The 27,143-nt window shown below is 53.3% G+C and overlaps 2 protein-coding genes across 5 annotated transcripts in view; one reads left to right on the top strand and one right to left on the bottom strand.

The window, feature by feature from the left end:
• Positions 1–25,649, top strand: part of SYNPO (synaptopodin) — a 41,023-nt gene extending 15,374 nt beyond the window's left edge. The window contains exons 1-3 of one of the 3 annotated variants that reach the window (XM_050793634.1): positions 7,034–7,247; positions 14,371–16,730; positions 22,889–25,649. In XM_050793634.1, the coding sequence (XP_050649591.1) occupies positions 14,703–16,730; positions 22,889–23,554 (2,694 nt within the window). In that variant the 5' untranslated portion in view covers positions 7,034–7,247; positions 14,371–14,702 and the 3' untranslated portion in view covers positions 23,555–25,649. Of the gene's footprint in view, positions 1–7,033; positions 7,248–14,370; positions 18,761–22,888 lie in introns of those variants that run through there. The other 2 variants (XM_050793635.1, XM_050793636.1) reach the window with 2 other exon arrangements.
• Positions 1–27,143, bottom strand: part of RPS14 (ribosomal protein S14) — a 520,685-nt gene that overhangs the window by 191,391 nt on the left and 302,151 nt on the right. The window contains exon 1 of one of the 2 annotated variants that reach the window (XM_050793701.1): positions 7,929–7,932. The exons of the other annotated variant lie outside the window; for it this stretch is intronic. The gene's annotated coding sequence lies outside the window, so the exon portion shown is untranslated. Of the gene's footprint in view, positions 1–7,928; positions 7,933–27,143 lie in introns of those variants that run through there. 2 annotated transcript variants of the gene reach the window in all.

The raw sequence follows: 27,143 nt of genomic DNA, 5'->3' as shown, positions 1-27,143 counted from the left end.
AGGACAGTTATATTGGGGACTGGGAGTCAAAATCACATGGGATGAGAGGATAAGACCCGGAAGTGGTGCACCTGAGGCTGTGCCAGCGGCTCTGGCTGGGAGCCAACGAACCATGAGATCCTGGGCAGATCCCTTGCCCTTTCTGTGCCTCAGTTTTCTAGTCTGTAAAATGGTGTAATAATCCTTGCTCTGTCTCTAGGAAAACTATAAAAGTGTTGTGCATATTCAAGGAATGCTATAAAATTACCATATATAATTATCATAGGCTGTGTGCAGTGGCTTATTCCTATAATCTCAGCACTCTAGGAGGCCAAGGTAGGAGGATTGCTTGAGCTCAGGAGTTCAAGACCAGCCTGGGAAACATAGTGAAAACACACCTCTATTAAAATAAGAATTTTTTAAAAAGACAATTATAAAAATATATTTTATTAAATTTTTTATTAACATTATGGAGCCTTACTGTGTGCAAGTCTGTATTCCAGACATTTTCTTGTGTTAACTAACTTACACACTTAGTTATAAGATCATGGACTCTAAAGCCCAGTGGGTCCCCAGCCTGGCTGTGCACAGAACCCCTTCGGGAGCCTGTTAAGGTGCATATTCTGTGGTCTCACAGGTCTAAGGTAGAGCCCAGGAATCTGCATCTTGACCACATTCCCTGAGGGATTCTGAAGCACCTACAAGTTTCTGATCCGGACCAGAGAAGGGAAGGAACTTGCCAGAGGCCTCACATTGAATTGGAGACCAGGTTGAGGCTAAAACCCAGATCTCCAGCTCCTGGCCTGATCCTTTCCCTCTACTCTTCAGTTGCCCCCAAGTACCCTAGAGAAATGAAGGTGGAGATGACTTCGGTGACACGTGAGGATGCTGGTGGTGGTGCTAAGGTGTACGGTGCTGTGGTAGGCATTTGACATGGCTTATCCCATTTAATGGCAATAAGGATAGAAAAAGGGACATTCGACTGGGCACAGTGGCTTATGCTTGTAATCCCAACACTTTGAGAGACCAAGGTGGGAGAATTGCTTAAGCCCAGAAGTCTGAGACCAGCCTGGGCAACAAAGTGAGACCTCGTCTGTACACAAAATTTTTTAAAATTAGCCAGGTGTGATGGCGCATGCCTGTAGTCCCAGCTACTTGGGAGGCTGAGGCAGGAGGATCCCTTGTCCCTGGAAGGTCACTGCCATGAGCTGTAAATGCATTGCTGCACTCCCGCCTGCCAGCCTGGGTGACAGAGTGAGACTCTGTCTTAAAACACACACACACACACACGGACACTCTCCACAGCCACATGATCCCCTGGCTCATTTGAGCATCAAGTGGCAGATTTTAATGTACCCTTGGAAAAGGGAGACCATGAGTGAGGCGCAGAGATACTGGAGAAGTGAATTTGAAACCATACCATCGGTGCATTGTCCGTTCTCCAGGAGCATGTGCCCTCAAGGCAAGAGTTGTCTGCTAACCCGGTTACTTGAAGACAGGGCAGGCTGGCAGGAAGGAAACACGTATGTCCCACAAGGTGTGTACCTGATGCCCGTCCATCCATACCAGCCTTCCACATGAGTCCCGTGTACCTATGGGTGCTCAGTGTGCACATATTTGTGTGTATGTCCTGCCCCCTCTGTGGGTGTGCATGTGTGCCTGGGCACGCTCTGCTGTGTGTAGCACAGGCTTGAAGCAAGCAGCACCTCTGTGTGTGGGCATACGTGCAGAGGAGGATGTGCTGCTGCCGGCTGGAGCCTCTCCAGCGTTAAGAGGCTACTGAGAATGCGTGTATGTTGCAGGTGTATGTGTGTGTATGGAAAGGGTTGCAACGCAGAGCTCAGAAGGAGAAGGGCCATTAGAGAACACATTTGTTTGTTTGTTGATTGGTTGGTTGGTTTTAGACAGAGTCTTGCTCTGTCACCCAGGCTGGAGTGCAGTGGTGCAATCTTGGCTCACTGCGACCTGCGCCTCCTGGGTTGAAGTGATTCTCTTGCCTCAGCCCCTCAAGTAACTGGGATTACATGCATGCGCTACCATGCCTGGAGAATATTTTTAGTAGAGACGGAGTTTCACTATGTTGGACAGGCGGGTCTTGAACTCCTGACCTCAAGTGATCTGCCCGCCTCAGCCTTCCAAAAGTGCTGGGATTATAGACGTGAGCCACTGCGCCCGGCCCATGCTTTTCTTATTCATGTCTTACCTCCATATTATGTGTATCATTCTTAAACCTGCCAGGTATGAGCCTGCCTCAGGACCTTAGCACTCGCTGTTCCCTCTGCTTGCATTGTTGCCCTAGACAAGCATATGCCTCACTCTCTCACCTTCTTACGTTCTTTGCTCAGATGTGCCCTCTCAGTGAGGATGGCTTTGGTTATCATATCTACCTTTGGTTATCATGTCTACCTTTGCAAATCACTCCTCACCCCTTACAGTCCATATACCCCCAGTCCCTGCTTTATTTTTTAGAGCATTTACCATCTGACTTACTTGTGTATTTATTATCTTGTTCCCTTACTGGAATGCAAGCAGAGGTTTTATTCTGTTTCCCTTCACGCCTGTGAACAGTGCCTGGCCCTTAGTTGGTGTACAATAAATACTCATGGAATGAATGAATCCATGCACCACCTATACGTATTTTCTTCAAATTTTGCCAGTGAAATGTCCACTTTAGCCTCTCCTTAAGCTGTAATATACCTGAGATCACAAGTGTGTTTATTATACCTCTTTTCCAATTCACATTTGAAATGTACGTAACTATTAAGATTTTAAATATCAGGGTACCACCTAAAATCCTTTTTGCTTCCATTAGTGGTGAGGGCACTATACTCTAGGAACCACCAGTCCAGTCCAATCCCTCCTTTGGACAAATTGGATGCACTGAGGCCCCAAGAGGGTCAGGGATCAGCCCAGCGTCTCGCCCGAATTGTGACAGGACAGACCCCGGCACCAAATCTCCTGACTTCTAGTCTTCTTTTCTTTTGTAGTCTGAGGGAAACATGGAGGGCAGGACTGCATGATTCAGCCTTTCCCTGGCAGGAGACTCCTCCTGTTGGAGTGGGGCCAGACCTGCCTGGTAATTGGTGAATGGCAGCAGAGGAGAGGGCCATGGCAGGGTCAGCCGCCTCCAGCACCCCAGAGCCATGGTGTCCTCCTCTGAGGGGCCCTGGGGTTCAAAACTGATTCTGGCTAGAAATGACATGGGGATCCCTGTGCAGAGAGGATGCTAGGGGGTGTTGGGAAGGGGGATGGCGTTGGGCCGTGCCTGATTATGAGCAGAAGAGTGAGACCAGACCCAGAGAGGGGTGGTGAAGACAGAGAGAGAGACAGATACAGCCCCAGCCTGGTCGAGTTATGCAGAGGTGGGTGTGTGCAAAAGCCTACAGTTAACCACCCCCCAAGGTGTGCACAGTGCTTTATACTTTAGAAATCATTGCTGCATCTCATTTACTCAGCAGCTACTCTGCAAAGCAGATATTATCATCCCTGTTTTACTGATGAAGTTGAGACTCAGAGAGGTGAAATGATTTACTGAAGGTAGCCCAGCAATTTGAATTGGATGCCTTGCTGAGCCATAGATGGGGGAAGAACTGGCTGCACCTCTGACTGGATTTGGTAAAGGAGGGCTGTCTGTGGGAGGAGCAGGCAGGCTGAATGGATTCGGGAGCGAGGGGCCGGCTGGAAACCCACAGTCCACTCACTGGCCAAATAACCTTGACAAATCGCAAAGCCTTTCTTTTTGAGGCTCAGTTCCCTCATCTGTAAAATGAGAATAATGGCACTCCCTAACTCACAGCTTGTGAGGATAAAACAACATGATGAAAAATGATAACACTGAAACCGAATGCCTCGCACATTTGATGTGCTCGGGAAGCAGCAACTTGAGTGACGAACATGAGTGCACCCGGCCCCTGACGAGTTTGCGCACAGTGACCACTTGCCACGACTGAGGGATTTCCAGTGCCTTCTTTGGCAGCTGTGAGTGAGCCTGAGACCCCGTCTGGGGGACCCGCAAGGGTTGGGGGCAGGTTTGTCTGTCCCAGAGCCCCAGGCTGGTGATGACGCCTCCTGGGGGTAAACCTCGTCTCTCTGTTGTTTACCCCATGTGCGGTGACTTTGTCATTATCATTCCTCCTGCGTTTTTTCTCTGAGTTATTTATTTTTCTGTGAGGAAGGAATGTGGGGAATTTACCACAGGGCGCTGGCCTTCACGTTCAGCTGGGCTGCAGGGCGTCCTTTCCTATAAGAAGGAAGCTGCTGAGACAGATGGCAGGAGAGGTGGAGGCGGAGGGTCCTAGCTGGCTCTGTGGCCCAAGGAGTGGGGGGCGGTTATGTAACTCACCCGGAGGCCCAGGTTCTGGTCTCTGGTCTTGAGCCTGGTAATGTACATAGCTCCTGTGGAACTGTTCCTGGCCCTTCCCATTCACCCCTGGCCTGTGGGCAAGCCCAGTGGGTGTGTTCTTCTATCAAAGTTTCCTTTCTATTCAGCTGGTCTAGGTTTGGGATATGGGAGTGGGTAGGAGAGTGGGGTGGGGGTTATCTTGAACCTCCTAGTCTCTGCTGAGCTATCCTCATTGCTTAGAATGCTTCCTTATCTCCATCTTTCAAGATCTAGGACATAGGTCACCTCCTCCAGGAAGCCTTCCTGGATTGCTTCGTCCTAGTTCATCTTTCTCTTAGGTTCTATGTTCTCCCCTCACTTCATGAAACATTCTTCCTCTTAGATCTAACATAGTGATTTGAGACTTCATCTCCCTCTTCTCTCACAAGCGTGTTGCTCTCTCCTTCCTTCCTCCCACTCCCAGGAACCACCCTCTAGATCTTTGATCTAGAATCTAGATGAGTCTTGGATTTAGACAAATCTAAAATTCACCTCCAGGGATGAATAGTGAAGCAAAGTATGAAGGGGGAGGCTTTGGATTGTGGAAGCGCTCATCCTTTAGTAGTTTATTTAGTCAACACAGTGATGGTTTCAGCCCCTCCTGGCTGATGACTTCTGCTGAGTCTGGGGACATTTACAGAGGACGGAGACCAGTCCTGACCCTAGGGCTAAGGAGAAGGACCACATCTTTGTGGTGGGCCCAGAGTGTGCCAGGCCCTGGGAGGAGTAGGGAATCCACAGATGACCTAGGCCCTGCCCTGACCCTGGCGGAGGCAGTTTAGGGGAAACCACCTCTTCCCCCTGCCCGGACTTGCCACCTTTTTGTCCTTTAGCTTATGTGTTTTCTCTGGAAAGGTAGGGTGTGACGGCCCTTTCTGTGTCCCTAAGGCCTCCAGGGAGCTGGGGGTGCGGAGAGTGAAATAGCAGGAGGGGCTTCGTGAGCACAGGCCTAGCTCACCAGGGTTGGACTGCAGAGGTGGAAGGCTGGGCTGTGATCCTGTGATCCTGTCTGTGAGCCCTCCCTTTTCAGTTTGCTGTATACTTGGGGCTCAGCCTGCCTCTCTCTGGGTTACCATCTCAAAGTTTCTAAAAATCGACTGATTATAGATTAATGATTACCCCAGTAGAGTGGGCAAGAGAGAGGCTGCGGCTCCTGGCCTTTGGCAGGGCCCTGGTCAGCCAGCAGGGAGCAGGGCTTGTGATCTGCAAGGATAGAGGATGGGCCGGGCCTGCGCCGACTGAGGAGCTCTCATCTTAGCTTCCCCTAACCCCTCCATCTCTGCCCTCCCTGATCCCGACCCAGTGCCAGCAGAGAGAAACCAGAAGTTTGGCCAGGCCCAGCCTCCTTCCCCTGGGTTTCTGAGTTTTTGCAACCTGCTGTTTCCTCTGAGCCCTGTTTCTGTTTGGGGCCTCTGGGCCAGGTTGAACAGGGGAGGAGCACTGATCTAGGAGTCTGAATGGACTGATGAGGGCTTCTGCCAAGAAATGGCTGTTGGGCTGGGCCTGGGTGGGTGAGTAGGAGGGTGAGTTTGCTTTGTGGGGAGCTCTTCCGAAGGAAGGCGTCCAGGCTTGCGATCAGTCAGACCACGAGGGGCCCTTGCTAAGCTGTGAGACCTGGAGTGAGTTAGCTGCTTCTGTGTGCCTCATCTTCCTCATCTACGAAATGGGGATAAGGGAACCTCCTCTATGAGCTGTTGTGAGGATTAAATGAGAAAAGGCACATTAAACCCCTGGCTTGGCAGCATCTGGTGCTTCCAAAATGTTGGCTCTTGTCATTCTCACAGATTTCGTGTTTATTCTGCAAGTGCCAGTGGAAGATGTGGAGGGGACCAGGGAGGAATACAGAGGTGAAGCCGTAAAGGCCCCTGCCCTCGAGGCCGCTGCAGTCTCTGGGGGAAAATAGGGCCCAGAGCCTGATTGCTACAAAGCAAAACACTGGGAGGGGGCGGCATGGCCCATGTGACTGGCCCTGAACTGGGCATTGGGCCAACCTGGGCTTGAATTTCAGCTCTTCCTCTGGTTGGCTGTGCGACCTTGAGCAAGTCACTGCACCCCTCTGAGCCAGCGTCTTCTCTAACGTGGAGATGAGGATAGTGCTGGCCTCCTGGGTTGCTGTGGAAGTAAGTGAAGTAAGGCCCTGCCCTGGTACCTGGCATGTGGTGAGCACACCCTGAAAGAGAACTTTTACTAGAATGAATAATACACAAGGTGATGGTTATGAAGTGGTGCAGGTAGAACGTTGGTGGATCAGGGAAGGCTTTTTGGAGGGGGTGGTAGCATTCTAGGTAGGCCGGAAATCTGAGGGATTAGGGCATGTAGAAAGGATGTGAGACAGAGGAGGGTTCCCGGTAGAGGGGGTCTGTGCAAACGCTGCTCCGCAGGCAGGAATTCACTGGGCAACTGTGGGAACTGCAGGCCACCGAACTCCCTCCACTGTTGCCGAGGGCACAGAGAGAAGGTGAGTGAGCTCTTGGGCAGGCCCCAGTGGAGGGGCTTTGAATGCCAGGATGAAGCCTCTCCTCTTGATCCTCCATGTCCTGGGGAGGCAGCAGAGGGTCTGGAGCAGGAGAGAGGCATGAGTGGAGCCCAGAGGGAGGAAGATGAATCTGGCAGCGTGGGGCGGGTAGATTGGCGGGGGAGAGACTGGGGGTGGAGAGGCCATTTAAAAGGCTGTTGCAAAATCGGTTTTCCTGATAAAGAGCCGGGCTGAGTCATCTGTGGAGGAGAAAAGTCATATCCAGCTCCTTCGTGTTGCTGTCGATGTGGGATTTTCCTGGCTTCGTCAGCCAGGCAATTGGCTGCCTTTGCCGGAGGCTTTGAGAACCGAGGCCCGAAGGCCGGCAGGAGCATCCAGGGAGAAGCTTGGCTTCAGGGAGGACCCAGCAGAGTGAGTAAGATGAGCGCCCGGAGGTGCCTTTGCGGCTTGGGGTATGTGACTTAGGGCATGTGGATCCCCCTCTGATCTTAGTCTCTCCTCTGGGCATCAAGGGAGAGGCATGTGGTGATTTCTGCCAGCCTGTGAGTGGTGAGGCGGGGGCTGGGCCTGGGGCTCCCCACCCCACTTCTGTGTCTTCTCCCATGCGCGGCAGTCCTTCCCACCAAAGCCTAGATTATTCTCCTCCCAAGAGGAGGTCTGGCAGTCTGCCGACCCAGTCAGGTCGCACTCGCCATGACTGTGGGGATGGAGAACTCCCCAGGGCATGGAGCCTGTGCCGTTTCCTCCTCTCAGTGGGAGGAGTGGGGAAGGGGCTGGCAAGGTAGCCAGGCCATTACTCAGGCCTCTCCATTTTCCTGCCTCCAGCTGAGCCAGAGGTTGTGCAGTGGCCAGTCATTGGTTCCTTCCTGACCTCACCAGGGGGGCAGTTTACCCAGCCTGTTTACCCTTCCTGTTGCCAAGACCCCTGGACAACCACAATGGGCTGCCTTGAGCCAATCTCTATTCCTACCCCTGGCTCCCTGTCCCACCCCACCCCACCCGACCCTGGCTGGACACTCCCATTGACGGCATCGTGTGAAGAAGCATTTCCTTGAATTCTCCCTGTCCTGACCTTGTGCTCTGGCCTCCCCTCCCCGGCCCCACCTCCCTCCTGCGGATCCTCCGTCCACACGGGCCCCAAGTGGTGGGCAGAACAGGCAGCTGTCCACAGTGGGTGGTAGGGGTGGGGGAAAGGGTTTGTCCCTTCCTACGCCAAACGAGAACTGGGGTCTCCTGACTCCCAACATTGTGATCTTCCCACTCTACTAATCTTTCATGCCCTAGCAGTCCTTTCTACCTTAGTAAGAATGAGTTCATCAACTCTTCTTCTGAGAGGAAGGAGTGGGAGAAAGAAGGAGTTGTTCTAGGCAGCTGGGTTTTCAGGGGAGAAGACACTGCTGAGGGGCATTGATCACGAGATGAGGAAGCAGAGGGCTTTGCAGACCATCATCCAGGAGCACTGGAGCCTCTCTTGTTTTTCGTCTTTCCAGAGTCCTAGTCTGGAAGGAGAATAGTTAAGAGATTAGACTCAGAGCCAGACTTTTCTGAGTTTTGAATTCCAGCTCTGCCACTCTTAAGTTGTGTGACCCTGGGCAGGTCTCTCTGAGCCCCAGTTTCACCTGCAGAATGAGAAGAATCACAGGACTTACCTCTTGGAGGTGCTGTGAGAACTGAACAAGGTGGTGAGCATAAAGTGCACAGCACTGCACCTGGGCTGCAGCGGGGGCTCGGTAGTGACCGCGGTCATGGCAAACCCCTTCTAATGACTGTGCTGGTGCTTCTCGCCTACTCCCCCACTCCAGGATTTACCCTGTTGGACCCAAGTCTCCTGATCCCAGGCAGCTTTTCATTGTGTCCGCGCTCCACCCCTTCCTCTCTTGGAGGCCTGTCTTCAGGGCTCCTGATCCAATGTCCAGGGTGGGTCTTTAAAGGGCTAACCCCCCAACCTGGCTCTGCATCAGTTTAGGTGGGGAGGCGGTGGGGACATCATGACTTGCACAAGTGCAGGCCACAGCCAGGCCAATTGAGGGTTCAATGAGGTACCTGTCCCCTGTAGCCTTTGGCTACTTCCCCACCCCCACCTTTGACACCAGGAGCAAGATCTTGGAGCAGCTGCCTGGGATATTGCCAGAGAGGGCAGCTCCGTAGTCTGAGGAATTTTAGATGGACTTGCCCCCTGGTGCCCTGCTACAAGGGACTCTGGGGTGCCCCCTCCCTCCCCAGCTTTGTTTGTGAAGGGTGGCAAAAATCATCTGGATGGCTGGCTGGATCTGGTCCAAACCTCCTGCTGAATTCCTTTTCCATGGAGTCACTGTGGGCTGGAGTGCGGGCTGCAGGAGCTTGCCTTGGAGGGCAGGGCTCTCTTACCTCCTGGCCTTTTCTGCCATTCCTCTTGTTCCAGAACAGTAGCTTGGGAGCAGTTCTAAGCTCAGAGAGGTGGCGGTGATGGGATCTTAGCAGCAGCCCAGGCTGTGAATGGAGCCTCACTGGGAGTCAGCTGACCTGGTCTTGGACTCACATCCTCCTCTCTGACCCCTTCCTTGGCTGGGCCTCCCAGGCCAGCTTATTTCTAAAGGCCCTGCACACTCTGACATTTGAGGATTTTCTAAACCCATGGCCTTCTAGAGCCAGTAAAGAGAAAAGCAGAAAAATGCAAGGGCATTGAGAGGTCTGGAGTAATCAAACACTGAAGTGCTTTCTATGAGCCTCGCACGGTGGGAACCGGCCAGCCAGGAGCCTAGTGCTCTCTGCAGTAATGTAGAGCCAGGTGTGAACACAGCTCTACTCCTTCTGGCTCTGTGATCTTGGGCAGCTCACTTTACCTCTCTGAGCCGTAGATTTCTCATCAATAAATAATAATAGTTTGTGCCTTGTAGGGTTGTTTTGAAAATTAAATAATATGAGTAAAGTATGTGTATAGGTATACAGTAAGTGACCAATCAATGTTAGCTACTGTTGCTGCAACTATGTCATAAGAAACACTGGTAGGACCACAGATGTTTATCCTGACCCTGTCCCAAGGGGATCTGATGTATCTGCAAATCTCTGCAGGGCTGTCAGGCTGGAATGAATGAGAAAACTTTTTTTTTTTTTTTTTTTTTTTGAGACGGAATGTTGCTCTGTCGCCCAGGCTGGAGCGCAGTGGTGTGATCTCGGCTCACCGCAATCTCTGCCTCTCTGGTTCAAGTGATTCTTCTGTCTCACCTCCCAAGTAGCTGGGATTACAGGCCCCTGCCACCACACCCAGCTAATTTTTGTATTTTTGGTAGAAATGGGACTTCACCATATTGGCCAGGCTGGTCTTGAACTCCTGACCTCATTATCCATCTGCCTTGGCCCCCCAAAATGCTGGGATTACAGATGTGAACCACCGCGCCCGGCTGAGAAGATTTTTTTTCTGTGCAGCCTGGGGAGGCAGACCCACATCAACAAAGTGGATGAAGGCTGGACATGGTGGCTCACACCTGTAATCCCAGCACTTTGGGAGGTTGAGGTGGGTGGATCACTTGAGCGCAGGAGTTCAAGATCAGCCTGGGCAACATAGTGAAACACTGTCTCTACAAAAAATATAACAATTAGCCACGCATGGTAGCATATGCCTGTAGTCCCAGTTACTCAGGAGGCTGAGGTGGGAGGAATGCTTGATCCTGGAAGTTTGAGGCTACAGTGAACCATGATGGCGCCACTGCCCTCCAGCCTGAGCGACAGAGCAAGATCCTATCTCAGAAAAAAAAAAAAAAAAAAAAAGTGGATGGAAGTTAATGTAAGGAGGAACTTTCTAACTGAGGAATGTTAATTAGTGGAAGGCACCTCCTGGGGGAGTGAGCTCATGCCACCTGAGTACATCAGCAGAGACTTGCACACTCAAGGGTGTGGTTTTGAAGATGCAAGAATTGTGTGGGGATTGGACTTGGTGACAGCCGCCTCTGAGATTCCGAGGTTCCGTGTTTGGGGGCAGTAAGCTCTGCTTCCCCGCAGCTCTGGAATCCCCTGCTATTTGACCTTCAGCGAATCTCCTATGCTAGAAGAGTATCTGACCCTTTCCAGGCAGTGGAATGGGGTGACCGATTGCCAGCTTATGAGAGCATGAGCCCTCTGCCCACCTGGGCTTCATGGCAGTCAGGCCTTGGCATTCATGATCTCATTGTGGCCTCCCAACACTCATGTTGAGTTAAGGAGACTGTGGCTCTGAGAGGTACAGTAACTTGCCAAGGTCACATGGCTAGCAAATGGCAGAGCCTGGATTCAGGCCAGGATGCCTGGTTTCTAAGCAGAGCAGGGGAGACAGATGCTGCATGAGCTGAGCAACCTCTCAGAGCCCTCCCGTGTGGCTGGCACCCCATCCCTTAGGCACCTCCCAGGGGAACAGCCTGGCTAATAGACATCTTTAATAGATAGGGTGATCCAGGCAGGAGAGGAGTCCTATTGAGGGGAGTAGTATCATGGGTGGGTGGGATAGGCTATGTGCTTTCACTGTTTCTAATAGGTTAGGGGAAAGCCAGGTTCGATGGAGGAGGAAAGAAGGAGGTTGCGGCCAGAAAACCTGTGGCTGCTTGGCCTGGCCCCAGTGGAGTTGCTGTGACGCTGCTGGTCACAGCTTCTCTGCTCTGTGTGGACCTCCCTGTGGCTCCCATGTGGGGTCAGCCAGCTCTACCCTGGGCTACTCTCTGGACCTCTGTTTCCCACCTATAAAACAGGGTGGTGATGCAATACCTCCTCTGTAAGAATTCTTCCAGCTCTGAGAGTCCATGAATTCAGAGCCTCACTGGCAAGATGCCTAGAAAGACTGTCCCTGGAGACAGACTCAGCATGCCATGGCCAGTGCTAATGAGGGCAAGAGAGGGGAGGGCAGGGTCAGATTCCTCAAGAACTAATTAGCTTCCCACAGTAGGGAGGAGAGGGGTGATGGAGGGAGGAATTTTCTTAGCCACTGATGTTGCTTCTGACCCTGGTCACGGGCTGATCCATCCACCTGTCTGTCAAGGCGTTTGTTCATGCATCCTTTGTTCATTAATTATTCAATAATTATAAATTGAGCACCAACTGTGTGCCAGCTGGGCACTGGGGATAGAAAGAGAAATGGTTGCCTATAGTGATCTTATAGATTAATAGGGGACTGAATTCAGCCTGATCTCAGGACCTCAAGTCCCAGACTGACCCCTGACCCCTGATGACCTTGTTCCTGCTCCTTATGTCCCAAAGAGACCTTTTGGGATGAGCAGACAGCTTGAGCATGGGCTGGAGACCCCAGAAAGAACAGTTCTGGCTCCAGCTTTGTCACCCTTGGCTTTGCAGCCTTGGGGCATTTCCTTATATATCTCTGAACCTCCGTTTCTTCTTCTGAAAAACACAGGCAAGCAGTGCTTGTCTCATTATGGTTTTGTGCAGATAAAATAAAAGAATGCAATGTTCTAGAGTAGTCGTTGGTGAAACTAGCTCAATTTGTTACTTTTGTAGTGTTAAAGGATGTGAATTTTAAAATGATTATTTAAGTAAAAATGGGAAGAAATCCTGGGAGGAGATAGAATAATGACACAAACAGTGGTTACCTGATTGTGATATGGAGTAATCGAGGATGGGGTGACACTTTTTACTGTATATCTTTTTATGTTTTAATTTTTAGGGCCAGATATGGTGGCTCATGCCTATAATCTCAGCATTTTAGGAAGCCAAGGCCAGAGTATCACTTGGGCCCAGGAGTTTGAGACCAGCCTGGGCAGCATAGCGAGACCCCTTCTCTACAAAAAATACAAAAACAAAATTGGCTAAGCGTGGTGGTGCACACTGATGATAGTCCAGCCATTTGGGAGGCCGAGGTGGGAGGATGGCTTGAGCCCAGGAGGTTGAGGCTGCAGTGAGCTATGATGGTGCCACTGCATGCCAGCCTGGGCAACAGAGCAAGACCCTGTCTCAGAAAAGTAAAAATAAAATAAAAATGAATGAATAAATAAATTTTTAGACCATGTGAATGTATTACCTACTCTAAAAAGGGGAAATATTAGTGACATCTCTTTATAAAATCAAAGCACATGCCTGTAATCCCAGCACTTCGAGGTACTGAGGTGGGCGGATCACTTGAGCCCACCTGAGTTTGAGACCAGCCTAAGCAACATGGTGAAACCCTGTCTCTACAAAAAAAACATTAGCCGAGTATGGTGGCACACATCTGTAGTCCCAGTTACTTGGGGAGCTGAGGCAGGAGAATCACTTGATCCCAGGACGTGGAGGCTGCAATGAGCTGAGATCTCATCACTGCACTCCAGCCTGGGTGACGGAGTGAGACACTGTCTCAAAAAAATAAATAAATACAAATTTAAAAAATTAAACCAGACAGTGGTTTATTAAAATATTTTTGTTTAAAAAAATTAGAGCACATTCCTATACTATAAGTCTGAAAGTATAAAGGGCCCTAAGGAGGGCACACAGAAAATATTCTGGGGGTTCATTTGTGCATTCAGCAATATCTACTGAGTGCCACTGTATGACAGGTGCTGTTCTAGGAGCTGCTGTTACAGTGATAAACAAGTCAGGTGGCTGGGTGCGGTGGCTCACGCCTGTAATTCCAGCACTTTGGGAGGCCAAGGCAGGTGGATCATCTGAGGTCAGGAGTTTGAGACCAACCTGGCCAACATGGTGAACCTCCGTTTCTACTAAAAATACAAAAAGTAGCTGGGCATAGTGGCGCATGCCTGTAATCCCAGCTACTTGGGAGGCTGAGGCAGGAGAATCACTTGAACCCAGGAGGCGGAGGTTGCAGTGAGCCGAGATTGCGCCACTGCACTCTAGCCTGGGTGACAAGAGCGAAACTCCTTCTCAAAAAAAACAAAAAACAAAAAAACAAAAAAACATGTCAGGCAAGGTCATCGCCCCTTGGAGCTATGCTGTAGGCGAGGAGATGGATAATAGAGAGGGAAACATAAAGATCATTTCAACTTGGTGAATGCTATGGAGGAAACAAAACAGATTGGGATAGGAGAAGGAAACGTGCCTCCAGAGAGGGGACATTCCAGCTGAGACTTGAGTGGCCAGAAGGAACCAGCATGGACTGCTACCTGGGAAAAGATTATTCCAAGCAGAGGGAGCAGCAAGTCCAAAGGCCCTGGGGAAGGAACATACTTGGCGTTTTCAAGGAAGAGAAAGCAAGCCAGTGTGGCAGAGCCTAGTGAGAGAGGAGAAGGCGGTGGGGAGAAGCCAGGGACACGGAGGGACTTCTAGGGTGAGGTGTTCGTACTCAGTTTGGTAAAGTGCTGTATCAGCAACTGTCAGGGGGAATCCAAATCAGGGACCAGTTAATCCTGAGAGGATAATCAGAGTGGCGTAGAGGCGGTGGCATTTGAGTTGGGCCATGAAAGGTAGGTCAGGGCTGATTACGAAGTGAGCTAATTCTAAGAAACAGTGAGTGACAATTAAATTCCAGAAGAAGAGATCCTGTGTAGGAAGGGCTGAGGCGACCATCTCGGTCTGCCTGTCTGTCTGTGCACCCCTGTGTCACTGCATTCCTGTTTGCTAACTGGGCTTCTCTCCCTCCCTGCAGCATTGGGCCAGAGCACTAGCCTCACGGAGAAGGATCTGAAAGAGGCCAAGGCGCGGAGCCAGCAGATTGCAGCCCAGCTGACCACCCCTCCCAGCTCCAATTCCCGTGGCGTCCAACTCTTCAACAGGCGCCGGCAGAGGGTGAACGAGTTCACCTTGGAGAGCCACGGCCAGAGGGGACAGAAGCCCAGCCAGGAGTCCCTCAAAGTGCTCCCTGAAAGTCCCCCAGGCCATGCCCCGGGGCTCAGCCTGAGTTCCACCTCGCTGCCGGAGCCAGGCCCTCCACGGCACCCCAATCCCCAGAGCCCCGACAGCGGGGTCCCTGGCCACAGCATGGAGGGGTACTCAGAGGAGGCTAGCTTGCTGCGGCACCTGGAGAGGGTGGCCAGTGAGGAGGAAGAGGTGCCACTGGTGGTTTATCTAAAAGAGAACGCAGCACTGCTGACAGCCAATGGGCTCCACCTGTCCCAAAACCGAGAGGCCCAGCAGTCCTCACCGGCCCCACCTCCAGCTGAGGACCACAGCCCAGCTGCAGATGTCAACCAAAACCTTGCCTCGCCCAGTGCCACGCTCACCACACCAGTTTCTAACAGCAGCCACAACCCGCCAGCCACCGATGTCAATCAGAACCCACCGGCAACTGTCGCTCCACAGAGCCTGCCACTCTCTAGCATCCAACAGAATTCCTCAGAGGCCCAACTCCCATCCAATGGCACAGTGCCTGCTTCCAAACCCAGCACCCTGTGTGCTGACGGGCAACCCCAGGCACCAGCTGAGGAAGTGAGGTGCAGCACACTCCTAATTGACAAGGTATCAACTCCAGCTACCACCACCAGCACCTTCTCCAGAGAAGCTACGCTCATCCCCAGCTCCAGGCCCCCAGCCTCAGATTTCATGTCCAGTTCCCTGCTCATTGACATCCAGCCCAACACCCTGGTGGTGTCAGCAGATCAAGAGATGTCTGGGCGAGCAGCTGCCACCACACCCACCAAGGTCTACAGTGAGGTCCACTTCACACTGGCCAAGCCCCCATCAGTGGTCAACAGGACGGCCAGGCCTTTTGGGATCCAGGCGCCAGGGGGCACCAGCCAGATGGAGAGGAGCCCCATGCTAGAGAGACGACATTTTGGAGAGAAGGCTCCGGCTCCCCAGCTCCCCAGTATCCCAGACAGGAGTCCCCGGCCACAGAGACACATAATGTCCCACAGCCCCATGGTGGAAAGGAGGCTGATGGGGCAGCGAAGCCCGGCCTCAGAGAGACGCCCCTTGGGGAACTTCACTGCACCCCCCACCTACACTGAGACCTTGTCCACAGCCCCTCTGGCTTCCTGGGTGAGGTCTCCTCCCTCATATTCTGCCCTGTACCCCAGCTCCGACCCCAAGTCTTCTCATCTGAAGGGTCAGGCTGTTCCTGCCAGCAAGACAGGCATTCTGGAGGAGTCGATGGCCCGCCGGGGCAGCCGCAAATCCATGTTTACCTTCGTGGAGAAGCCCAAGGTGACCCCGAATCCAGACCTGCTGGATCTGGTACAGACAGCGGATGAGAAGCGGCGGCAGAGGGACCAGGGGGAGGTAGGCGTGGAGGAGGAGCCCTTCGCACTGGGGGCCGAGGCCTCCAACTTCCAGCAGGAGCCAGCACCTCGCGACAGGGCCAGCCCCGCGGCGGTAGAGGAGGCGGTCCCGGAGTGGGCCTCCTGCCTCAAGTCACCCCGCATCCAGGCCAAGCCGAAGCCCAAACCCAACCAGAACCTCTCCGAGGCCTCTGGGAAGGGGGCTGAGCTCTATGCCCGCCGCCAGTCACGGATGGAGAAATATGTCATCGAGTCTTCAAGTCATACACCGGAGCTGGCCCGCTGCCCATCACCTACCATGTCCCTGCCTTCCTCCTGGAAATACCCCACTAACGCCCCCGGGGCCTTCCGAGTGGCATCCCGAAGCCCAGCCCGGACCCCGCCTGCCTCCCTCTACCATGGCTACCTGCCTGAGAACGGGGTCCTGCGCCCAGAGCCCACCAAGCAGCCGCCGTACCAGCTGCGGCCCTCGCTCTTTGTCCTCTCTCCTATCAAGGAGCCTGCCAAGGTCTCGCCAAGAGCTGCCTCGCCTGCCAAGCCCAGCTCCTTGGACCTGGTGCCCAACCTGCCCAAGGGGGCTCTCCCTCCGTCTCCTGCCCTGCCTCGGCCCTCCCGCTCCTCACCGGGCCTCTACACCTCCCCCGGCCAGGACAGCCTGCAGCCCACTGCTGTGAGCCCTCCCTATGGCGGTGACATCTCCCCTGTGTCTCCCTCCAGGGCATGGTCTCCCCGAGCCAAGCAGGCCCCCAGGCCCTCCTTCTCTACCCGGAACGCCGGGATTGAGGCTCAGGTGTGGAAGCCTTCCTTCTGCTTCAAGTAACGAACCCCACTGGGGTCCCACTGCCGGTCAAGTTCCCCTCCTTGAGGGCCAGATGGAGAGCAGACGTGGCAGGAAATGGCACAGAGCTGAGTGAGGAGAATGGGGAGTCCATGGTTCAAGGTCAGATGCGGCCACCAGCTGGCTTTGTGACCTTGGGCGAGTCGCCTCCCCTCTCTGAGCTGAAGCTGCCCCTCCCCTACTACAACAGGGGTCGGACTCCGTGTCTGAGTGGGGAGGAGGGTCATGGAGAGAGAACTGTCTGGCAGCCCTGATGCGGTAGAGGGGCATCCACTGGCCTTTGTGAGCTGTAGGGATGCAGCGTCTGATGCCAGCGTCTTGCTGGAGGAGTGGCCTAGAAGGGGATCCTAACAGGGACTTCTGGAGCAGACAGAGCCTGCCAGTGCCTGTGGAGTCAGCCAGCCAAGGGTCTGCCTCCTCAGCTGCCCCAGTGGGGGCCTCCCTCCTGAGGCTCAAGCTCCTGGCATCTTTCTTCCTATCGCTGGATTCTCACCTCCACGGGCCTGTCTCTTCTGCCTCTGCCTTCTGGACACCGTTTCCTCTCCGCTGCTTCAGAGAGCTTTGCCTCGCCTCCGCCTGCGCTCCTCTCCGGGGTCCTTCTGCTGGCTGCGGACTCAGCCCACCACTGCTGTCTGACGCTTTTCTTCCTGCCCCCCTCCGAGGCCTGGCTCTGTTTTAGGGAGACCACTGGTCCCAAGCCTCAGCCCCAGTTCTTCCTGGCTTGCTGTCACTGCTGTAGGGGTGGGGGACGTCCCAGGGGATCCCCAGGAGGAGAGCCCTGTAGGAGGCTGTGCAGATGTGGGTGTGCCACAGGGAGGGTGGCCCCTAGCCATGTATCCATTGGCTGTTTTGGCTTCAGATTCAACCAAGATCTGCCTGACTAAAAGAAGCCACCTCAGTGCACTGGAACGGGGCCCAGGGGGAGGCAGGAGAGGAGGGTTCTGGTCCCATGTCACCCTCCCATTTGCTGTGTGACTTTGGCCCACTCACGTTCTCTCTTTGGGCCTCAGTTTTATCATTTATACAAAGAGGGCTTTTCTAGCTGTAACAATCTGTGAGGATTGAGAGGATAGGCTGGTTCTTTGAAGGAAGACCTTGTAAGTGACAAGACAGTCCCCTGGGAAGAAAGAGAAAGGAAATGGGCTATTGCCAAAGGACAGGTGGCGTTAGATGGCTGTGAGGGTGACCTGGTGAGGGAAGGGTTGGAATGAGCTGCTGCAAGAGGCCAAGGGATGCCTGGGCTGGGCTGGGCTGGCTCAGGCTCAAGATTGCCTGGGGACAGTGGGAGCACCAGCAGGACCTAGGGCAAGGCATAGCAGTGCAGTGGGAAGGGACAGAGGAGATCTTAGAGTTTTGAGGAAAATCTGGGACTTGAAACCTGGATTCTAACAGACCAACTGCATGTGTGTCTGTAGGTCTCAGTTTCCACATTCATACAGTGAGAGTGTTAAGTCAGGTAGCTGGAGACTCCCTGTCACCTCTGACACTTTTAGAGGTGATATGATACAGCCCCCAACCAAACCAGGCTTTGTGGGGGGTGAGAGAATATAGACATAAGTGGCAGGATTCAGATGGAAGCTTCGCAAGGCTGGGGGCCGAGGACCACCCACTTCTCTTTCCCAGTCCTATTTCTGGGCTCCCCAGTGGGGCAAGGGGTGGTGGAGGCGGTGCCCGTGCTGGGCTGAGCCTGCAGTTTTTGTGAGCTCTGGGCTTGTCTCCATGGAAACAGGGGTGCCTTCTTAGTGAGCTCATTTCACACAAATCAAGGGGATATGCATGGGGGAGTTGTGAGTGAGCTCAGCTCCTTCAGGCCTGGCCCCTCCCAGAACAGAGTGAAGCCCCTGCCCTGGACCCCTGCTCCCTTCGACCCTTGAGGGCCATCAATAGAAGAGCCCACCCTTCATTCTGCAGCTCCTGCGGCCAGGCTGAGCTCTGCCCCCAACTTTGTTTTCTCTCATATTCTCAATACACTCTGCCTCAAATCCGTCTTGCTTCTTTCTTTCTTCCGTGCTGCTAGGGGTCAGGGTTCCCTTCCTCCTCCCTGATTCTAGCCTGGGAAGTGGAGTGGGCCTGCTCAATTACTGTGCGTGAAAGTGTGGCTGCGTCCTGCGTGCTGCCTGCATCTGCTGTATGTCTGGTTCTGCACGGGTACAGACGTGTGCTGGCTTGGAAGTGAGGCCTTCCTCTCTACAGCACTCAGGGAGCCAGAATCCTGTGCAAATAGCAACCTTTTGTTCTTTCCTTCCCTCAGAGTTTGGCCAAAAACACTGTAGAGGATTTTTGGGGAAAATGCACTACCTCTTCTGGTTCAGGTTTGTTTGGGTTCTTTACAAGTGGAATAGAAATGCCTCTAGCCAGCATTCGTTCTCCAGTTCCCTCAGTCCCTCCCTCCTATTATCTACACTTGGCCATTTCCCACTTTTGCCATTGTTTTCACTGTCTGGATCCTGAAAGCATGGAGTTTTTGCCCCTGGTGGGGAGGAAAGAACTGCCATAGAGGGTCAGGAGAACTGGATTCTAACCCCAGGTCTGCATCTGATTCGTGTGTGACCTCAGACAACCTCTTCCAATCTCTGGGCCTCAGTTTCCCCTTCTGTGCAGTGAAAGGATTACAGAAGGTGGTATGGGAGCCCCGTTTGGTCTCTGACAGTCCAGGTTTGACTGTGTTCTACTTACGCATTCACCTCACACACGTGCCCTGCTTTGGGTCTGGGGTTGGGTTGAGCGGATGCTACTTTTTGAATTTTCACCCACCGCATTCCCAAGGAGCTCTGGTGTGCATGGTGCATTGAACGGTCTGTCAGAAAGTGAAGAGCTCTGATTTCCTGCAGCCTTTTCCTATTGTGCACACCCCCCACTCCAAACATACACACAGAGTCAGTGCCCAGGCATGGCTGTTAGAGTGAGGTCAGGTTCTGGCCCATCTCCAGATATGAGGAGCTGCTTACCACTGCCCCCAACGTTCAACCCCATTTGAGCCTTTCTGTTTTGTAGTCTTGGCTGAATCGTTGTTCCTTCCACTTATTGGCCCCAGCATTCCCCTTGTGGTCACCAAAGGGAGAAACAATGCTTTAGAGATTTTTAGGTGGTTATCATAGCTCTCCTGCACAGCCTACTCTCCTGGCTGAAGACCCCAGGTTCCTCTGCCTTGGGTGGTTACTGACTGGCTTGGGTCATGAACTCTAGGCCCCACCTCCCTGCTCAGGGTGGCACTGTGGTCAGGTGTTGGGTCATGCCACAGCCCACCCTGATTTGGCATTTGGCCCTAGAGCTGGGACCTCCCTCCCAGCTCCTCTCCCTAAACTGTGGAGTCTGCCCTCTATGACCAGGCTGACTGGGATGTTTCATAGACACAGAGAAGCTCCCAGTGTCTCTGGCTCATGTATACACAATTCTGACCCTGGGAGGAAAAGAGTGTGATCCCAGGCTGAGCCTTAACTTTCAGCTTGATGACTGGGAGCTTGGATGTCCCTAGGGAGTCTCTAAGGGTCACTCCAGCATTAGCATTCCATGAAAAATGTCCTGCTCAGGCTGTTGTATAACATTCCCCTTTAGTTTAAAGGGCTCCAATTTAGAGTCTGGGCTCATCTAGCAGCTGCTACATTCTGTTTGGATAAAACATACAATTAGTGTCTATTTCCTTTGGATTGGAAGGAATTAGAAGACCCTCAGTTGGATGAGAGGATGACTGGCTTGGTTATGGCTGATCACTGATTGGATGAAAGAATAAATCTTTGGATGGTTCTAGATTTTGATTGGGTAGGAAGCATGGAATGGCCTGGCTAGCTCTGAACTGTGGTGGATGACTGCTAGTGAATTTGGATTGGATTGAATGGCAAGGTGGACTGGTTATTGCTGGAATCTGATTGGGTGAACAGTTGGAAAGTTCAGGAGATACATGTTAGGCAGGGATTCCCAAGCCCTCCACTTTCAAACCAGTTCAAACCCGACTTCCTTTTGAATTTCCATCTGTCAGGAGGATCTTCCTCTCTGCTTGGGTATCCAAGGAAAGATGAGGAAGTGACCATGGCGACATGGCTTTGAGCTGCACACACACACACATACACACACACACACACACACACACACTTCCCGGTGGGGCAGAACACACTAGATTGTTATTTATACCTCTGAGCTTCATTTTCATCATTTGTAAAATGGGTGTGATAATGCTAGTTACCTCACTAGTCTGTTGTGAAAACCTAATGAGATAAAGGATGAGAACGAAGTTTGTAGACTGAAAGTCCTTAAGTACATAGGAAACAGGTATGGCCGTGCATTGCCAACCAGTGCTTCATAGCCTCCAAGCTGTTCACCATCTTGGCCTCTCCAAAACCACACTCCCCTCCCCATGCTGTGAAAAAGCTCAGTGAGGGGCATGTGCTGCTGTCGGGCATGTGCATGACCCGACTTCCTTTTGAATTTCCATCTGTCAGGAGGATCTTCCTCTCTGCTTGGGTATCCAAGGAAAGATGAGGAAGTGACCATGGCGACATGGCAAGGGGTTTGGGGCTGAGAGGGTCTTTCCCTAAGTCCAACTTTAATAATAGTCAGCTGGGCTCAGTGGCTCACGCCCGTAATTCCAGCACTTTGGGAGGCTGAGATGTGTGGATTACCTGAGGTCAGGAGTTGGAGACCAGTCTGACCAAAATGGAGAAACCCCGTCTCCACTAAAAATACAAAATTAGCCGGGTGTGGTGGCACATGCCTGTAATCCCAGCTACTCCGGAGGTTGAGGCAGGAGAATCACTTGAACCCAGGAGGCGGAGGTTGCGGTGAGCTGAGATTGTGCCATTGCACTCCAGCCTGGGCAACAAGAGCAAAACTCCATCTTAAAAAAATAATAATAATGGTCAATATTTTTACATTTTAATTTTGAATAGGTAATACATTCATACGGTTCGGAAATCTAAACTTATATAAAAAGTAATATATTAAAAAGTCTTATTCCCATCTCCCTGCCCCAGCCTACTCTTCTGGTTGAAGAGCCGGGTTCCCCTGCCTCAGTAGTTGTTGACTGGCTTGGGTCATGAGCTCTAGGCCCCACCTCCCTGCTCAGGTGACACTGTGGTCAGACGGGAGGACATACAGAGCCCACCCTGACTTGGCATTTGGCCCTGAGACACTAGCCTCAGCCTCTATCTAGTTCTTCCCATGTGGCCCTGGGTCCAGGACCTCCCTCCCAGCTCCTCTCCCTAAATCATGGGGAAACCGAAGCCTCCCTCAGCTAGCCTGACTGAAAGCTTCCTGGGATGTGCCACAAACAGAGCAACTCCCAGTGCCTCAGGCTGCATGCCCTGATCCTGTTCTCACCCCATTTCCTAACAGGTGACCACTTTGGTTAGTTCGCATGTATCTTTCTATATCCTTCTAGTATTATTTTTTTAATTGAGACAGAGTCTCGCTGCGTTGCCCAGGCTGCAGTGCAGTGGTACGATCTCGGCTCACTGCAACCTCCGTCTCTCAGGTTCAAGCGATTCTCCTGCCTCAGCTCCCGCAGTAGCTGGCACATGCCACCATGCCCGCTAATTTTCGTATTTTTAGTAGAAACAGGGTTTCTCCATGTTGGCCAGGCTGGTCTCGAACTCCTGACCTCAGGTGATCCGCCCACCTCGGCCTCCCAAAGTGCTGAGATTACAGGCGCGGGCCACAGCGCCAGGCCCTTCTAGTATTTCTTTATGGTAATCAACATCTATTGAGCACTTTCTTCCAAGGAATGTGCCGATATATGTAATGTTCTTTTCCATCAGTTATCTCATTTAACCCTCACAACAACCCTATAGGATTAAGTACTGTTGTTACACCCCATTTTACAGAAGCAGAAACTGAAGCCCAGAGGGGTGAAGGAACTTGCCCAAGCTCAGTTAGTAAGTTAAGGCGTCTCTCTCCAAAGCGAGTCTTAACACGGGAGCAGACACAAGACAGCGGGGGCTCTTCAAGCGTTCTGGGCTGAGTTTGGGCGCCTGTGTTTTATTGCAGGTACTACCTGACTTGGATCGGTGGCTTCCCTTCTCGGTGTAATAGACAAATCGGACTCCGTCCCTTCCTAAAGCCCGGTGTGGAGGAACCCAGCACTAATGATTGCCCCACCCTCTCTGCTCTCTCCCCAGGACCGCCGGGAGAGCCTGCCCACCTCCCCTCCCTGGACGCCCGGCGCGTCCCGGCCCCCCAGCAGCCTAGACGGCTGGGTAAGCCCGGGGCCGTGGGAGCCAAGCCGCGGGAGCAGCATGAGCAGCCCCCCGCCGCTGCCGCCACCGCCGCCCATGTCTCCCTCGTGGAGCGAGCGCTCAGTGTCCCCGCTGCGACCGGAGACCGAGGCGCGGCCCCCCAGCCGCCAGCTGCAGGCGCTTCTGGCGCGAAACATCATCAACGCGGCCCGGCGCAAGAGCGCCTCCCCGCGGTCGGCGGGCGCCGAGAACCTGCGGCCCTTCTCCCCGCCAAGGGCACCGCCGCCGCCGCCCCCGCGCATGCGCTCGCCACAGCCCGCTCGCCCCGGCTCGGCTGCTATGCTGGGGGCAGCCTTCGCGCCCATCCCGCGGAGCCCGCTTCCCGCCGGGCCGTCGTCCTGCACCAGTCCCCGGAGCCCGCTGCCCGCGCCTCCCAGGCCCTTCCTCTACCGCCGCTCGCCCACGGACTCCGACGTGTCCCTCGACTCCGAGGACTCCGGAGCTAAGTCTCCCGGCATCCTCGGCTACAATATCTGTCCCCGCGGGTGGAACGGCAGCCTTCGGCTGAAGCGTGGCAGCCTCCCCGCCGAGGCCTCCTGCACCACCTAGAGCCCCACCCCCGGCCCCACCCCGGGAGGACAGAGCCAGAAGAAGGCTCATCAGACCTGGGGGACCCAAAGGGTCTGGCCTCTTTGGGCAGCCCCAGAGCTGAGGGGTCAGCAGAGGAGAGCTCTGGGCTTGGGGATGGGTTAGGGACGCAAGCTTGAGTTCTAGCCCTTGCTGTCATTCAGCTGTTGTGTGACCCTGGGTAAGACTCTTCCTTGTTTGACCCTCAGCTTTCCTATCTGTTTAATGGTGGCTTTGGCCAAGACAATCCACAAACGTCAAAATTCCCCTTCCCATCAATACACACACACACTCTCTCTCTCTCTCTCACACACACACACACACACATACACGTTAGTGCCTTGGATGAAGCAGGGCAGTGTGTATATGGACCCCTGGACTTGCTGCCTTCGGGGTTCCATACTCCTCCCTCCCCTCCTGGCTCTGCTCTCTGGAGTCTGGCAAGTGCAGTGTGTTGGGAAGATCCTAGGCCTATGTCCCATGTCCAGGCACTGGCCTGACCATCCGGCTCCCTGGCACCAAGTCCTAGGCAGGAGCAGCTGTTTTCCATCCCTTCCCAGACAAGCACTATTTTTATCACAATGACCTTTAGAGAGGTCTCCCAGGCCAGCTCAAGGTGTCCCACTATACCCTCTGGAGAGAAGAGGCAGGAAAATTCTCCCTGGGTCCCTGTCATGCTACTTTCTCCACCCTGGTTCAGACTGTCCAGGACATCTTACCTGCAGCCACAAGAGAACAATAAGGCAGTGATTTCCCTTAGGCCCAGGACTTGGGCCTCCAGCTCATCTGTTCCTTCTGGGCCCATTCATGGCAGGTTCTGGGCTCAAAGCTGAACTGGGGAGAGAAGAGGTACAGAGCTACCATGTGACTTTACCTGATTGCCCTCAGTTTGGGGTTGCTTATTGGGAAAGAGAGAGGCAAAGAGTTACTTGTTACGGGAAATAGGAAAAGCATGGCCAGGATGCATAGAGGAGATTCTAGCAGGGGACAGGATTGGCTCAGATGACCCCTGAGGTCTCTTCCAGTCTTGAAATGCATTCCATGGTATTAGGAAGTGGGGGGTGGGTGCTGGTGGTGGGCTAGTTGGGCTTGAATTTAGGGGCCGATGAGCTTGGGTACATGAGCAGGCTGCTAGGTTAGGGTCTGCCTGTATTTCTGGCCCCCTTGGAAATGTCCCCTTCTTCAGTGTCAGACCTCAGTCCCAGTGTCCGTATCGTGCCCAGAAAAGTAGACATTATCCTGCCGCATCCCTTCCCCAGTGCACTCTGACCTAGCTGGTGCCTGGTGTCCAGTGAGCTGAGGGAGCCTGGCTGTAGGCCCTCACTGATTCCCTAAACCTTGGTGGCTCTGATTCCAGTCCCCAGGTGGGACTCAGGGAGGAATATGGCTGAGTTCTGTAGTTTCCAGAGTTGGCTGGTAGAGCCTTCTAGAGGTTCAGAATATTAGCTTCAGGATCAGCTGAGGGGATGGAATTGGCTGAGGATCAAATGTATGTAGGTGAAAGGATAGCAGGATGTTGCTAAAGGTGATGGAGAGTATGGGTTTAGGACTTACTCACCCGTCAGGGTGGTGGTAGATCTAGAACCCCCAAGTGAGGCTGGAGAGAGTTAAAGTCAGTATGAAAGATAGGGTTGGGACGGGGTGCTTTGGAATGAAAGTGTGACCTTAGAGTGCTCCTTGGACCTCAGGAATGAGGACACAGGTCCTGCTGGTGTGAAGATGAGAAGGGGCTCTTACTCAGTTAATGATGAGTGACTATATTTACCAAAGCCCCCACCTGCTGCTGGGTCCCTTGTAGTGCAGGAGATTGGGGCTAAGGGCCCCTCCCAGAGAAGGGACACCATCAGGCCTCTGGCTGAGGCAGTTGCATAGAGGATCCACTTCTACCTGCATTTCCCAAAGGACTAGCAGGAGGCAGCCTTGAGAAACCCGCAGTTCCCAAGCCAGCCCCTGGCTGTTCTCTCATTGTCACTGCCTTCTCCCCAACCTCTCCTCTAACCCACTAAAGCTTGCCTGTGTCCTGCCTCTTGCCTCTTGTAGAATTCAGCTCTGGCCCTCAATAAATGCTTCCTGCATTCTTCTGCCTCCTGTGTCATTTTCAGCTGTGTCTGATGCCCTTCCCTTCTCCCCAAGCATGGAGCAGTCCATGGGACTCTGGGTGGCTGGGAATATTTGAGATACATGGGATGGGAGCTTGGGAAGAAGCAGCCATGGGGAGAGATGGCAACAACGGACAACTTGAGGCCATAGAAGTTCCTGGGTTGAAGTCCTGGTCCTGTCATGGATGAGCAAGGTAACCCTGGGTGAGCCCACTCCTTCTCCAGGCCTCAGTTTCCCCATCCATATAAAGGGGAGAGTTGGTCTAGGTAATGTCTCAGGCGGTACTGTCCAGGCTCTGACCACAGAGCACTATCACCAGAGTGGGCAGGGCCAAGCTGGGTCAGGGCTCTGTGCTCTGGGGCTGTTTCCTCACGGCAGGTGGGGGTGCCAGGGCAGGAAAGGAGCCACTGTAAGAGGTCCCATCTGAGCCAGGAAGCCCCAGTTAAGCAAGGACTCGGGCCATGAGGCATCCTCTCCTGACAGGAGTGTCCTTTGGCCAGAGAAGGGGATTGTGGTCCTGTTCCCAGGTGAGGCTAAGCTTGCCCTAGGAACACATCTCACTCTTCCTCTCTAGAAGCTCAGGCCCACCGAGGGCTGGGAAGCTAAGGTCAGGGCGGTGGACAGCAGAACCCAGGCTTCTGATTTGAGAGGGTGTCAGAAATACGCCCCAGGATAGTCTGCCAGCATACAGACACAGGTGCTGCCCACCCTGTGCCCAGCCCATCCTTGCTAGACCCACCATTCCCCAGGAGTGGTGTGTGCCTTGGACCCAATCTTTATCTTCGGCTGGGGCCCCACCACAGCACGGTGTCCCACTGCCTACTGGTGATCTCATCCCAGTCCCCTGACACCTCAAACAAAGTTCATCCAAAACTGACCTCAGTGTCTACCCCTACCCCACCTGCTCCTCCTCTTCCAGTCACCCAAGCATGAAACAGGGGAGTGGGACTCTCTTTCCTCACCTCCCACATCCAATTCCTCACCAAGACCTGAGAGTTCTTCAAATACCCTTCAACTCCCTCTCCTCTCCATCCCCTTGTCACTGCTCTGATCCAGCCACCCCTGGTGACAGATCCTCGTGCCTCCAGTCTGGCGCCCTCCAACCCATTTCCCACATGGCAGCAAAGATACCTTTGGAAAATGCGAATCTGATCACTCCATTTCACCACTTTGATCTCGTCAGCAACCCTTTATAAACACAGTTTCCTTTTGAAAGCCTGCTGGGATCTGGCCCCTGCCCCCACTGTCTGGGCTAATCTCTCAGCACTGCCCTCAGCAATGGCTCTACTTGCCAACCCCCTACCATCTTTATAAGTGACATGTCCACTACCTGCCATGCCCCTTCTCTGCCCAGTGAACTCCCACTCATCCTTCAAGGCCCAACTCCAGTGTGTCCTCCTCTGGGAAGCCTTCTCACCCCCTACCCCAGACTGAGCTGGTAACTCCCTCCCCTGGGCTCTCTTAGAGCCTT

Source organism: Macaca thibetana, chromosome 6 (assembly GCF_024542745.1).
Source record: "Macaca thibetana thibetana isolate TM-01 chromosome 6, ASM2454274v1, whole genome shotgun sequence".
Lineage (NCBI taxonomy): Eukaryota > Metazoa > Chordata > Mammalia > Primates > Cercopithecidae > Macaca > Macaca thibetana.
The sequence above is the reverse complement of the archived record's forward strand: the minus strand, read 5'-3'. Positions and strand labels throughout refer to the sequence as shown.